This window comes from Corvus brachyrhynchos, unplaced genomic scaffold, assembly GCF_000691975.1.
Source record: "Corvus brachyrhynchos isolate BGI_N302 unplaced genomic scaffold, ASM69197v1 scaffold239, whole genome shotgun sequence".
Classification (NCBI taxonomy): domain Eukaryota; kingdom Metazoa; phylum Chordata; class Aves; order Passeriformes; family Corvidae; genus Corvus; species Corvus brachyrhynchos.
Window position 1 is genome coordinate 3,104,672 of NW_008246057.1, and position 15,746 is coordinate 3,120,417.

The window sequence follows — 15,746 nt, forward strand, 5'->3', positions numbered from 1 at the left end:
ACTCTTTCCTACTTGTTAAGTGTCTTGGGGTGATTTTATGATAATACTGTAGTTCCCTATCATCTGCTTTATGCCCAGAAATGGGTCCCACAGCTTTAAGCTGGGTCTGAGGAAAAGGGGTGATGAGGGGAAGCCGGGTGAATTCTTCAGCATGGTTTGTGTTCAAGGACTCACACACACTCCCCTGCATTGCTCAGCCCTGCTTGCAGTGGGAGAGAGTGGATTCCTGCTTTTAGCCAGCTTGTGAGCTGAGGCAAAAAGTTTTCTCAGGACTGTATACCAAAATCCTCCAGTACTTCCTTCTTCTTCTGGAACTGTTTGGCCTAGCTGTGATCCAAGAACCAGATCATCGGACCCCGTGGACTGGCAGGGAGGCTGTGGGGACATGGCATCCTGGCCTCCGACCTCAGGAGGGGCTGAGCCAGCTACAGAGGGAACTCTAAATCCACCAGCTTTCTCCGCATCGAGGACATTTAATATTGTAACAGTTATTCATTTTTTTCCCCGTGCCATGTGGGCACTTGGTTTGTTAAAGAAATAGTTTTTTTCACTTTCCTCCAAGAAATTCCTTTTGTATCGGTAGGGGAGGGACTGCTGAAACCTGCCTTCTGTGGAGGAAACGTTTCCCACTAAACTTGCCTCACACCGAGACATTAAGTCAGAAAATTCCCCCAACACTTGCTCAGATGATGCAGGCTGTTGGGAACCCAGGGAACAGTGGTTCCTGCCATCACAACCAGAGATTATAGAAGATCCTGAATATTACTGCAACAGTGAAGCAAGATGGCCGAAGTGTGGTAAATAAATCCCTTGTTCCCCTTTTATTGTGCACAGAGAAAGCCTCTTCATGACTCTTGCTTATGACTTTCCGAGTGAGCTGATTGAAAGATCCATCAGAGGAGCAAATGTAGATTGCAACTGCAGGTGTCCCCCTTGAAGGGACACCCCAAGACAGGGCACTACCAGCAATGTAAATACCTTTAAGCAATTTCTGCAGTCATTATGTCCTTTGATTGTTGACTTCAGGTGAAAGTAATTCAGAACAGTTCTAGTTCAGGAGGCGAGCTCGTGATGATGGGATAAATCTGTACAAGCAACACACGCTGAACCCTCTCTCTGTATAGGTACTCCTGTGTACTTTTTGAGTCTGTAAATTTGACATAAGGAGGCAAGATGTACCAATACTCCTGTGAATACTTCTGCAAATACTGCTGTGATTTATTCATGTATAAAGGACTCTTGTGGTATTTCTGATCTTCAGCTGAGTTATCTAGAAAAACACAGTGAACTCCTGCTTAGATTTAATATTCTTAATTTTAAGTGCCTAGGGAAAACCTGGACTTCATTTAGCGTCTTCTGAGCAACACCTATAAGCTGACACAGAAGCAGCACAATTGAAGTGCTTTAATCTTCTACTGCGCTGGCCTGCATGACTCTGCCTGGCAGTCAGTGGCAATGATGTTAAGTACAGATGCCTTAATTTTTATGCTGGAATATAAGCTTTTACCCACTTCATACATGCTGATTATATACAACTTAGCTGTGTGAATAGAGAATGTTAAGAAGAGTCAAATTACATGAGCCTTGTTTCGTTCTCTGTTATCTTGATATAAAATGGGCATAAACATACTGAAATCAGTGGTGGTTACTGCAATGTGAAACAGGTGTAATGATTACAGAAACAGATAAATTTAAATTAATTTTCTTCTCTTCTGGTTTAAATAAAATAGATTATCAGGTGTGAATTCTGATTCAATAGAAGCAAAAGACTTCATTAGCACAACTTCAAAATGCCTTTTTTTTTTTCTGATCCATGTCCAATTTAGTTTAATCATAACAATTAAATCTTTCAAAGATCAATAAAGACCTGTACCATTAATAAAATTCTTTTAAAACTTTGGATAAAATCAGGTTTTCAAATAATGAATAGAACTGCTGTATGTTATATTAGTGTGACTGAATATCGAATCAATATCAAGGCTATCATGTTTAATCTGATTAAGATCACCAGGACTGGGTCTCTCAGTGTAAAAAACACTATCAGGGGAGCAATATAATCTTATCTTCTATGGACTAGCCAGTGGACAAGATGAAAAGTATATTCTGTTATTCAGTGGACTGTATTTTTACTTTAAAGAATCAATCACGGATTATTTATGTCATTATCAGAAGGTCTTGCATTACAAAATGAAATGAAAGGTGTGCATATCACTATATTGCCATGTACAAATATGTAGGAGACCAGAAGGTAAGGAACTAATGTGGATATCTCAAACCCTGATAGGTGGATGGCTGTGAAGCCAACCAAGGATTGCAGGTAAATCACCAAGACTTGTTGGTAACAATAACATGTTGTGAGAAAGAATGGGATGTGGTGGAGAAGGGGGCCATGATAAGCAGCACTTTTGTGGGACAAATGTCCTTGTTCTGGTTCCTGGAAACAAGCACAACACAGTCCAGTACAAGCACAGGAATGAGATCAAGAAGTGGACATGGACTGGTGGGGAGGAATAAGCCACCCAAGACCCCCAAATCCTCTGACCCATTTCCAGAAAGGTCTGAAAGAATGGGCTGCACATAACAACTAGTTTGCATGGAAAGTGAGAATCTGTCATCAGGGTGGGGAAAATTATCTACGAAAGGTACTTCCATGAAGCCCAGGCAGTTCTCCCAAAACTCTGGACACCCCATCAGCTGCATCAACACTGGAATCAGGACTAGTGATCTCTTTCTTCCTTTCTTTTCTTTCTCTTTCTTCCTCTTTACTTCACTTTCTTTCTCTCTTCCCTTTCCTCTTACCCCTTTATCCAAACCGCACTGCAGTGTACTCATACAAGAGGCCAGGGGCTAACATAGCAATTTCCATGCAAAATGTGTAATTTACTAATAAAACTTTGTGAGTTTTTGGAGACCCTTTGACTTCTGTTTTTCATGTCAACCACGAGCATTTATGGATTTGGGTGCTCCCTTCCTCTTAAGGGTGAGACATCACAAAGTTGTTGAAGGGTTTTGCTAAAGCCATCAATGCAGCTAGGTTTTGAAAGCATACTTTTCTTTAATGAAGGTTGATTACATACACTCCTTGGTAAATGCCTTTTTATGTACTTCACACAGATTTTTTTAATAGGTGATTTTTCCTAGAACTGAAATTTTAAATTTTAGTATCTCCTGCTGTAGCCAGATCAGAGGTCCAAAGAGATTTGAGATGAGAAGAATTTATACTCTCTAAGGTTTTTTATTTTGTTCTTATTATCTTACAGAGCTTTACAGTTTTGTTGGGGTTTTTTGTTTTGTTTTCCAAGTAAGAATATTAATCCAGCATTCTGAATAAATTTCCCATCTCTTTATCTTAATTGGAACAAGGGTCTTCAAGTTATTTTCCACATGTAGTCAAACACTGCTGTACGGCTTTGAAAAGTCACTTCAATTCAGGGAGAATTTCCAAGTATATGAGAAAATTTGATCAATAAGATGGTAATCAAAAATAATATGTTTTGTACTTCTATATCTGCCTACCCTCCTAAGATCGTAGAACTCATTGAACATTGAAGGAATGAAGCATATAAAATATATGGAGTAGGTAACATTATTTTCATTTAATAAATTGGGAAATCAAGGCATACAAATTTGTAACCATTTTTAAAGTGTCCTCTGGGGTTTTTTGGTCAACAGCTTTGTCCCAGGCTCTGGATTCAGAACACTTCATGGACTTTAATTGTGTTTAGCCCTTGAATCTTCAAGTCCATGTAGTCATCTGGAAGAGTTACCATTTTTTGTGGAGCCTTTGTTGCTGTGTGTGCCTCATTCTGTGATCACTCTACTTTGTGTTTCTCCCTGACCCTTGTTGTAGCTCAGACAAGGCCCCCACTCAGCAGTTTGCAGCCAGGGCCCATTGCCATGGGCACTGCGTTTTGCTGCTATTTGCTATTATTCTTACAGGGGTTTTTTGCCATTCTTTTTGCTGTCCGTATTCCTGTTCTTTATCCTCTTTAGGGGATTACTTTTTTGTTTTTCTTATTCTCAAAGACAGATGTCCCAGACTTCATCCTCCTACAGAAGGAAGATATGGAACTTAGAATTGACATGGTTTGTGTGAGGCTGTGCTGAAAGAGGGGGGTCAGGTTTTGCTGCCAGGGGGATTTCCTAGCAGTAGTGCTTGAAGGGGGTGCTTGTTAGCAGCATGTTGGTTCAAGATTTAGGACACTAAGTCTATGGATAAGGACTTGTCAAAAATTATCTCACTTAAAATAATCTAGATGAAAGCTTTGATCATGAGTCCATCATGGTGCCACAGATAGTTTGGCCTTCATGTAAGGCCTGTCATGGTAGAGAGAACCTTGGACTCTGGCTTGGTGTTCCCATTCAAGGTCAAGAATAGTGCTCTAGGTGAAGTCCATCCAGTGGAATCAGGAAGCATATTTCTTCCTGTCACCACCATCCTCAGTCTTCATGCCATGGCTCTTGGCTGCCCAGAAGCCTAACATTGGTGACTATTTTGCCTTGTATAGTTGCTTCAACCCTAAGAGAAGGGAGAAGGGGCATGAGTGTGACACACTGAATTTAAGCATTTTCCAAAGCTGTCCGAGCCACTCTTCCTGCTGTAGACCAATTACAGACAGTGGAGTGTGCTGGATTTGCTAACGAGGTGTTTCCCTTATTTGACATCAGTTGGAGAAGACTCCTGCACAGAAAGCAGCTACATCACATCAGTTACTCTGGTTAAGACTATGCTGCAATAACTGTGTTGACCGTGTATGTTGTATTTGCAGTTCTACAAGGAAAAGCTTGCTCTGAACAGCATCCACTTTCTGCCACTGGTGTGCTTTTCATCATGTTGCTACTGTCAGCGTTATTGCCACTGCATTTATTCTCCATACATGGGAAAAAACACTACAGCACTTCCACATGCCTCCCCCACCCCTTTTCTTTATCTAGAACTTTCTGGGCTACAGTGTCCCTTCTCTGTCTTCCGCTAACCTTGCCAGGCCACACTGGCATTCTCAAGAGTCCAAGAAGTCATCAGCAGAACCTTTCTAATGGTATGCTAAAAGGAGGGAGAAAGGCTGGAAGAAATAAGTCCCTTCTGGTAAAACAAAGCAAGATAAGAGGCTCTTAATTCTTCACATGAATGAGTTTCAATATGCACAGACAATTGTAAGTCAGCATGAGATAGTCAGCTAGAGATAACTTCCACTAAAAGCCATTAGAACTTACTCTTCCAGTCCCTGCCTAAACACAGAATCCATGGTGTGTCACCAGACCCACTGGGAATGGGGCAGAAATTGCAATAGCAATGAGAACTCCACAAAATTTTTAGAATCGTAGAATAATTCAGGTTAGAAGGGACCTCAGGAGGTCTCAGCCATCTGTGGGATCAGACTGTGTACCTCAGGGCTGAATCCAGTTTGGTCTTGAAATCCTCAGGTGATGGAGGCTCCACAACTTCTCTGGACAATCTATTCTAGTGCTTGATTGTTGGGAACTTTTTCATGGTGAAGATATTGCTTGCATGCAGCCATGAAAATGCTTTGCTTCCTCTGTGAATGCAGAGGTTCAGATCTCCTGAAGCCACGGTATGACATCCCTGTCAGCTAGCAGTCCACAGCTCACAGCTTCTTAACTCACTCCGGAAAAATGCGGTCTCAGACTAATTAAACAGACAGCTGCAGCCCTTCACGAGTTCCAGTAACATATTGCCCTTTGCTGCTTCCAAGGCTTTCAGGAGGAATATGGTAACTCACATGGACTTTAGCCCAGTCTGTAGGCATTCACTGAAATTAAACAACCCTTCAGTTTCCAGGTTTTACGTAAATAATGATGTGCAATGAAAATGTGATTGGGGACTTTAAAGCCAAAAGAAGGTTTAAGGAAAATAAGAAAAGAAAGGGAGTGCACAGGGAATGAGGAGGACAGTCTGTATTTAAAATTATCTTGTGCCATTTTATATATCAACATTTGCACAGGAATTCAGAATCAGATTAGGTTTTATACAGCTACCCCCAAAATAGTTGGATATATTCCAGGTATTTATTATGTGCTGAAGCACCTGCCAGCCAAGAATGTGTTGTGAGAGATCACCTTCTTATGTTCTCAAGGAATCTCCATTACCCTGGCCTTGGGACAAGTTGTGCAGCAAAACTTAGTTGTTAAATCTCTGAATGCTGCTTTCGTCTGGTGTCTGACAGGGACAGTTAAAGGTTGAGAATCTTTAAAGGAATTTGAGAAAACGAATATTCATCATTTAGCAGAGTGTATCTCAATTTAATGTATCTGACAGACAAAAGGTACACATGGTGTGACAGTAATTACCCTAGGGTAAACATCAGTAATCTGTGAGTCTCTCTGAGACATCTTTGTGGTGTGATTCTAGAAGTTTGCAACTATCTGGAGTAATGTGATCCGTATACTATAGATATATAAAATGTATTTTAAAATATTGATTTTTTTTTAATAAACATGTATTGACACATCTATCTGAAGTAAGTTACACGTAGGAATTCAGTGGAGCTACTATTGCCATAATAGTAAAAAAAAAGTGCAGGTTAACTGCCCTCTGTATTTTATTTCTGCCTGATGAGGGGGCACAACTTGTGCTAACAGTCTGCAGCATCTAATATTACAGTATAATGTATCTATGACTCAAAACCTCTGGCACACTGCATAACTTGGGTTTTCTGTGAAATGTTTGCCAATGTTTCACTTTCACATTGATATTTATTCTTTTATCCAGAGATGTATCACTCAGACCTCCTGTGTCTGTGGTTAAGGAGATCTTTGGCCATCACATCTGCTGACAGCAGAACTGACTGCCTTAGCAATTGTGTAATAGCACTATTTTATTTCCATTTTTTATTTACTTGAAGTAGGATTATGGTTCAGCATTAAAATTAAGTGCCTGACTACTGCAAACTCCATGGCATGCAGTGTGGTGGAAATCACTGTTCAGAGTGTCAGGAATCACGAAGAGCAGAGCAGCCGAAACAGCCCTGTGGGCAGCAGAAAGCTGCCACGTGCTCTGTTTCCACTTTCCCACACCACCCATCCCATTGCCAGGGAGTTTTGTGGGAGCAATTGTGACTGCAGAAAAAATAAAGGAAGTTGACTCTGGGAAGGAGGGAGAATGGCGTTTCATGTTGAATGTTTAGCTGTTTGTGGTCTTTTTTCTCTTGATATCCAAGTCAGGGATCGGAAGCTTGTGTGGCCTGGCAATAAATTAAGTAAAATTTCCCAATCTGGACTGTTTTGTCTGTGACAACTACATACAAAACTGGTTTAAATATCTTAACTGTGTACAAAAGACTGTCCTACATGAGTATTTTTCTGCATTTGCAGGAACAGTTTGTACTGACTACTTGCAAATGTCATATCTATGTACAACTTGATCCCTTCTGCAACTGCTAAAGCATCAGAATCGCGTGAGAATGCCAGGGACAGTCCACCCACAATGTTAATCACCACATACACATTTAGATACACAAAGGAGATGAGCTACAGAAGTAGCTACCTGGGGGAACATGTAGAACTGTCAAAAATTCCCATCTGGAGAAGTCCGGTGTGTCAATTACTTAATTATGGATGTGTTGAGGAGTTCAGACCTGTTTTCAAGGCAATCTGTTGTCTCAAACCAGCTTTACTATCTCGTCTTTGCTGATGACAAGACAGGAGGTTCCTGGACCACCCAGGGAATTCAAGACAGCCTTGTAATGGGTTGTAATTAGGTATAAATTATTATGGCAACCATACATTAACTTTAAGCTTTTCTTCATCTTAGTATTAGTAGATTTCACTGTTTGCATGTTTTTATGCACTGGAGCACAACAGGTGTATTCATCAACCAGCCAAGGCTAAAAGGGAAAGCAGGGTGGCCTTACAAAACCTCTGGAGATCACAATCTGTTGATTTCTTTTGCTAAGGTAAATGAGTGTTGCCTTGTGGTTCTGTTTCTTCTGCTCTCCAGATTCCTAGAGACACTTTGTCTTTCTGAAGTGCTGTTTTTCCCCATCCCCAAGAATTGTGCCCCAGACCTGCCACATGGGACACTGAGCTGCTGAGGTTCTCTGAGGTCTGCTAGACCATAGTGTTCAGAAACAGTAGTTTTAGTACAGACTTTGAGAAAGATAGTGGATTTGTCAATAATTGCTTCAGGGAAATGATTATATTACCAACACTACCTTGGGCAATCCCCCTTTCCCTCAATAAGGAGGAAAAGACTGCCCAAGGGATGCATCTCCATGACGGTGTCCACAGCAGGTTTAGCCTATGTTTTACCAAAGAAACAGCTCTCAAATTGATGCAGGAGGCCTGAATTGGATGATAATGTGACGGGGTATGTTTTGATACAGAAAAGAGAAGCACAGCCGCTCTCAGCAACCTCAGCAGTAGAGCTGCAACAGCTCAGTGGTGCCTTGAAGCAGTGTCCCACCAGCCAGTGGGACAGTCAGCAGCTGCTGTAATACCACATCTAGTCTCCTCAAGTTAGGGAGGAAGAAAGAGGAAACCATATTTCTGAGAAAAGGGTTTTGAAACAGGAGAGAGAAGTATTTGGTAATAGCCTGAGGTCAGGGAACTCTGCATCTGGGGTTTTCACTTCAGGTTCGGGTTTCTAGGGACGAAGAACCGTAACTCCTTTGTGTAAGTGAATAGTGCCCAGCTAAATGTGGCTTCACTCCAGAGTGAACTCCAAGGAAATACCGATGGACAAATAATATCCATTTCCAGTTTAATAGCTGTCTGTGAGAATGGAGTGCAACACTGTTTAGTTTCGACCAGCAATAACCCTGAGCAAATCAGTACCATCTGCTCTCAGCTCAGAGCTTTCCTGATTAGCATAAAATGAAATAAACGCAAAAGTTTCAGAAAATAACAGCTACCCCCAGAATTGTCAGGCTAGCACCATATGTCAGTCTTCCTTTCCAGCAATGCCCCCAGAGCTGTGGCCACCATTACTCAGGAGTGACAAGGTCTAGATCTCAGGCCTGAAATGTTCTTACCCACAGTTTTGGGGCTCCAGCAAAAATAGAACAAGAATTTTGTCATGCTATTAAATTATGTTCAGCCTTGCTAACCTCTGGTAATGAATGGCTCCGTCTGAATATAATGCTGCCAGCCTCTTTGCATCCATGCGAAAAATAGTTATAATATACCTTAAGGACCTGTCCGGGGAAGAGCTACAGCATTTTTATGCAGGATAACTCCCTGAGAAAGCAGGATGAAATGAAACCACCTCAAAGTTTACTGCAGGAAAAAGCATTAGAGACAGTCCAGTGGGAGATGGGTCCCAGAAGGGCCCAGGGACCCACAGCAAACAAAGACTTTATTTCTGTCACACAGCCATGCCTGATGAGGGGTGACAAACTTGTGGAACCAAATCAGGAGCAGGAACAATGAAATGGCATGGAAGAAACTAATTTCTTATTTTTCAGATGTAGTAACACCCTCTCCCTTTTTTCTGCTGACAAGTAGACAAGAGTCAGAGCTAGCCCATGCTGCAGCAGCACAGGAATGGTGGTGGCAGTGTTGTGCTGAGATGTGGGCTTGTGGTCAGTGGGAATGGGCAGCATGGAGCTCAGCATGAGCTGACCTGCCCTGACAGGAGGCAGGATCATGGAAGCAGCTGGGCACCACATGAACTCCACTCTAACCATCGTGGCTGTTGGTTAGACTGACCATGAGCAGTACTGTGTTCTCTCCTGGAGCCCTGGGAAATCACAGTCAGGGTTAAGAGTCCATAAGCATTACACACAAGTTCTTGGGCTTTGAGTCCCAAAGACAGGAATAAATTAAGAATTGTTTTAGTTCGTCCCATCAAGCTAGAGATACTTAATACCTTTCCTTTACAACAACTCATGGTTTCTCAACACCCCATTGAGGTTCATGCTCCAACTGCTCCCTTCTGTACTTTGAACGTAAAAAGGGGGCATCTCTGCTTAATACATGTCCTTGCACAAAAGCAAGCTCCAGGCTTGTTCCCTGGCTCTCCCAGAATCTGACTGCAGGCTGATACTGCTCCTGTCATCAGCTAGGAAACAGAGGGATGTGAGCTGCCATCTCCACGTGTGCTTCTGGCTGGCCAGAGCCTGCCCCGGCTGCGGGGACCCCGTGCCCACAGAGCCCCCAGCCAGAGCAGCCTTTCCCACGTTGTCATTCCTAGTATCCTTCGCCAAGCCAAGCTGATATGGGGAAGATGCTGAATGTTCCAGCTGGGAAGGGAGAAGGAATCTGGGGAGTAAAAGAGTGTTCTTTGATGTGCAACCCTGCTCAGACACAGTGAGCTCTGTTCAAAGAGGGTAAGACATGCTTGTTGTTGCACAATAAATATAATGCAAAGAAGGACTTTCCCACCTGTAGTCCAATTTTAAATTTTTTTCTGCACTGTAGGTAGACAACTTTTAAGAGAGAATGAATATTTGTCTCCAAGTGATATGGAAAAAAAGTTGATTTAATCTTAATAAAATCCCAGTTCCTTGTCAGGGATCAGTTTCAAGCACAGGCACTGAGTTTAGCTGCATGGAATTTCTGAGTGCCTCCTGATATTCAATAAATCCCCCCATACTGAGCTCGGCTCATCAGCAGGGATCCATGTAGCTTTTACTTCATGTCCCGAGAGATGCCCTTTCAAAGAACACCCTCTCAAAGACACGATGAACTTCTCATTCAGCATTCTGCTGTTTCAGTGATCTAAACCCTAAAGTTAGATGTTGGAATTGAAAAAGGGCCCGGTGGCTCCGGCGGAGGGAGAAATTGCAGCCCAAAACCAATGTGGTTGATAAGAGCAAGCTCCGTTTATTAGCAATCCAGAGGCACTTATATAGTATACCAGCTTGTTAACTCCTAAGTGGCTTAAAAACTTATCAAAGCTCATTTCTACTTCTACATAATTGGACTTTCATTGGCAAGCTTCTACAGTTATGTTATGATTAAAAGAATTCAGAGTTCACCTCCCCTTCTCTGGGTCTTATCTACACAGCTGTAAATCTTCAAAACTCCCTCTTTGTTTCTCAGGCTTGGTTCTCACAGGGATTTTTCTCATGCAGAGTTTTTCTCACACACAGGCCTTTTGCTTGCAGGCCTATTGCTTGTATAGTTCTTTTATTGACCCCATAATTCTATCAATGATCTATGTCCCTGATCCTCTAACCAAATCCCAACAGTTAGGTATAATCTTGACATGTCTGACAGTCAGAATCTGTTAGGATCTGCCAGAGTCTGCCAGTCCAATCTGGGACTGTGTGCAAGATGTGAAAAGGTGCAGAGGCAGAGGTGGCAGAAGAAGGAGCAGCAGCAGTAATTTCACAGATGATGTGAGAAAAATCACTGCCTTGCAGAGATACAGGATTCTCTTCTATGGAAATGAAGGTACTTATCCCAAAGCAATGAAATCCTGAATGTAAAACCTGAGTATGGAATATTACTCATTGAGTTTTTGGGAGAGCATTTAGACTACCTTGACTCAATCCTGCAATAAAGTTGCAAAAAATAAAGTCATACCACATCCACTGCACTTTACTGAAGATACTGTTGTGTGTTTCTTCTTTCTGAGAGTTTGTTGGCAGGGCTTAACACTTTCCTGATGCTGAGGCTACATTTGTTCACTGGCCTAGAGCCCTCCTGGCACAATTCAGCTTGTGTCTATACAGCCAAACTCTCCAATTGCCAAATCAGATGACTGCATCCAAACAGCCTGCAAGGACCCGGGCTCCTGCCAGCCCAGCCAAGGCACGGGTTGCCCACACTACGGGCTGCCCAGATCTCACCCACACCAGGGATCTTGCTGATGATTTAGTTGCTGATCATGAGTTGGTGCTCAGGCTTCAGTTCTGGCTCCATTTTGCTCTTGGCTGTAGACTAAAGCCCCAGGTGTTGCATGGAGAAGGCTGCTCTGGCCTGAAAGGAGGTGATGTGAGTGGTGTGGTGCCATGGGGTGGGCTGCCCCCTCCATGCTCAGCTGTGCTGGCTGCAGCACAGCACCTGCTGCCCAGCTGGCCTGTCAGGCAGAGGAAAGCTGTCTTAGGAGCATCATCTCTGCCCCCAAACCACAGCAGGGATGGCAGAGATTTCCTGGCATAAATATGTGCACAGGGAAAATGATTTATGTTAGGAATGCTTTTCCAGGGAGGAAGAGGAAGGATGTGCTGGAGCTGAGAGCTTTCACAACAAAGGCAGAATTGTCCTGAACAGGAATTTTGGATTTTTACAGGCATTTAGGGAATCACAAGAGAACATGTGGGCATGATGGTGGCAGTATCCCAGCTCAAGTGACTGCGCAGACAGGTGGGGCGGGAGGAAGAAGAAGAAGAAAGCCCATGCAAGGAACCAGACTGTGCAAGGTATTGAAGGTGTCTGTAAATGAGTCTGGAGCAGGACAGGATGGCATGAGGCAGTGTCAGGTTTCAGGAAAGGCAGAAGAGAAGGAGAGATCAAAGGTAATTCCCCCGACAAAGCTGTATGATTCTTCTGCTCCTTATCTCTAAATTAAGCCCTGCTTCTCCCCTCCCTGTCCTACCCCACTGCTGTCTCCCATTTTGAAATCTTTTCCTCATCTTCCTCCTCCCCACATCCAGTCCCTGTGCACTGTCTCTGTATGTGTTGAGCATTTACTGAAAGCGTGAGGCAGCAGCAGCCTGGGCATACTCTGGCAAGAGTGGGTTCTGTAGCCTTCACTGGAACCTATGCTAGCCTTGTTTCACTGTTGGGCTAATCGTGTTCAGTGTGTGTACCATGGCATGACAACAGTGCCCTGGAAGAGGATACACAGAAGTGGAAGGTCACTATGCCTGTGCAATGGCCCCCAGCTGCAACTTTCCAGAGTGCCTTCAAGTTTGCAGAGACAAGTGTTTGGCAACTTGGGCTGAGCATGAAAAGGAGCAGGCAGGAGTCAGTTGCAAGGTCTCAACACTTTGGATGCCCTGTGGTGTCTTTTGCGAGAGAAGTGCTGGGAATCCATTGTATAACCATGTGCTTCACACCTCCAGCGGGTTTGAGCAAAGCAGATTTTTTGAAATCACATGAACTAAAGAGCAATGTCAAAACAAATGGGAAGTGTTGAGCATTTTGCAAAGCACTTCCACCAGTGTCAGTCACCCTTGCTAAGTTCCTTTAGCAGCTGCATGCACCCAGTCCTTGCTCTCCCACCTTCTCAGAGGGACCTTACTGATTTTAGAGGTACATGGACAGAAGACTGCCAAGAGGGTCCTTTTGCTTCATTTTGCAAACCCAGCTTTCAAAATTAGTGGTAACCACCTTTTAGACTGTGCAGGAGCTGTGATTAGCACTCCAGCCAGGCAGAGGCTCAGATGAGGGAAGGAAAGCCTTGGGGCCAAGGGGGGCCTGTGAATGAACATATTTCCCAACATACAAGTTTTGTTTTATCACAGCAAGATTGTGAATTGACATACTTCCCCTCCCAGCACAGAGAAGTCTCAAAGGCATGCAAAGGGTTTGTGGCAGAAAGTGTTTCTGTTTGGCCATCTGGGCTCCAGTGCCTGAGAGGGGATTTGGCTAACCCTGAGCACGATGCCATCTGCCAGAGCCATCCATTTCTCCTTTGCTATCTGTGTAATACTCCTTTTATGTACCCACAGCAAATGGCAGACCACCTGTGTGTTTTATCTTTTAAAAAGAACCCCCAACTTGTCTGGCTCTGAAATACAGGATTAGTTGAGAAAAGTTTTCTTCTGGACACAGTGTTATTTTTTTAATGTCCAAAGCTGAAGTCATACACAGACCCACGCCTATATTTAAGTTATGCTGAGGGCATGGATAGCTCATGCAAGAACACATGTGGTTGATTGTGTATTTTTTTATAAGCTCAATGTTTGTTTTACTGCAGTGCCAGAAACCCACAGTCAAGATTAGGATGCAATTGGTTTAGGTGCTTTACGGATGTGATGGGGGAAAACCATTTTACACTGAAATACAGATTGAAATCCAAGGACTGTCTGTAGCTAGGAGTGCCAGTGATTATTTCCACTTGGTTCAAATTATTTTGCCTCCCTTTTGAGAGTATCTCTCTTTATATTGCAGTGCCAATCTCATCTCAGATTTTCCAGGCTCCAGGGAGAGATTAAGTGTGTTATTTGTCATGCTGAAGGGAACATGAGCTGCATTTCAGCCAGAAGGGCTATTCAAGGGAAATGACACCACCAATACACTCTTTGCTGCAGAACAAGCAAACTCACATTGCTACTTGAAATTAAGAGTGAAGTATCTCAAATCACCCAAATTCCTAACATGGGAGAAACAACCAAGTCCTAGTTTCTTGCACACATTTTGCTTGTATTTGTGAGTGAGGACTGTTTTTTGGAGTGTTTCCTCTAGAGCTAGACAGAGTTTTGTTTGAAAAATATTATCAGTGCTTTCAGACATAAATCCTACATTCCTCACAGCTATTTACTGATTCACTTGCTCTGATTGATGAGATAGCAAATGATGAATGTTTAATGGAGACCACTCCACAATTGGTCAAGGCGACTGCAAAATGTTTGATGTTTCAGAGCAATCAAATTGTTTGGGAACATCCCTTCCTTTGCCCTTGTATTTGTTTTTTCTCCCATCCCTTTTGGTGTATGTCATGGGAGTCTCTGTCTGGGCCTTGCCCATGGATTTGGCAGCTCTGATTGTGGTACAACTTCTCCAGTTATGGGCTTGGATGCCAGTAGAATAAATATAAATTTGGGAATTTTTTAAGGGAAGGAAAAAAATTAGTGATAGCTGTGATTATAACTCAGTGTTCCTAGTAGCTGGTGCAAGACCATTTTATTCCATGTTTCTTTAGATGGTAGTAATTGTACCTGTACCCATAGACTACTTGTGTTTATTAAAATGATCTCATCAGAAGAGCAACTTCAGCAAACTTCCACCATGAGAGCAGAACCATCAGGGTCACGATGAGAATTTCTTTGGGGGAATACTTCAGTCATTTGGAGAAGTCTGCCAAGGAAATTTCACAGCTCTGGGATTGTTTGCCAGCTACTCACCTGGCTACTCCTTTTATTTGACTTTGTCTCCTCAGTCTGTTCCTCCATTCTACCACTTTGTGTCCCTGCCTGCCCAGTGCTTTCCAGAAGGAAAGAGGTCAGACAATGTCATGGTGGGGGAAGACTCTGTGCCTGCAAGGTGACGGCACCACTGAGCAAACCCCAGTGACTAGTTAGGATATTGTGCAGTCAAGGGGCTGAACTGCATCTGCCTGCTGAGGAGATGTTATGATATGACATAATTCCCCTCGCCTTGCTGCGTAGTTATTAAGCTGTGTTTTGAAACCTGTGGCTTAAACCAGAGACCATATTTTCTAGAGACAGTTCACTTAGTGAGTAACAAGAAGGTTGGCAAGCTACCAGGGGAAGTTGAACAAAAAGGTGTTTTTCATTCTGCAAAGGCTGCTGAGCTGACTGCTGATAAGGTGCCAAGCACTTCCTAGCTCACAGATCTAAACTCCAAATTCACAGGTCTCCTGAGGAATTTAGGAGCCACTATTAAGCCTATTAAATTCCTCTGATGTTTCTAACAACAGCTTAGATTTTATCACTAATAAAAGAAAACTCACAGCTCCTCTGGATTTAGTCCATCGTATCTCAACAGCTGAAAGAGAGCTTGGCTAAAAAGATAAAGACTTTTTTTTTTCATTCTATCAGTGTATTAAGCTATTCTCCTTGCTTCAGTCCAAAATCAGGAGGTGCTCTGACATACTCTTGAGTGCATGCTCTGGAGTGATTCACAGAGTTACTGCTCTGGCACTGTGGAACTCC

General features: G+C 43.0%; 1 protein-coding gene across 1 annotated transcript in view; it reads right to left on the reverse strand.

The window, feature by feature from the left end:
- The window catches only part of NAMPT (nicotinamide phosphoribosyltransferase), a 57,623-nt gene extending 42,600 nt beyond the window's left edge, over positions 1–15,023 (reverse strand). The window contains exon 1 of the mRNA XM_017745889.1: positions 14,976–15,023. Coding sequence (XP_017601378.1) covers positions 14,976–15,023 — 48 coding nt within the window. The remainder of the gene's footprint in view (positions 1–14,975) is intronic.
- Positions 15,024–15,746: the final 723 nt, after the last annotated feature.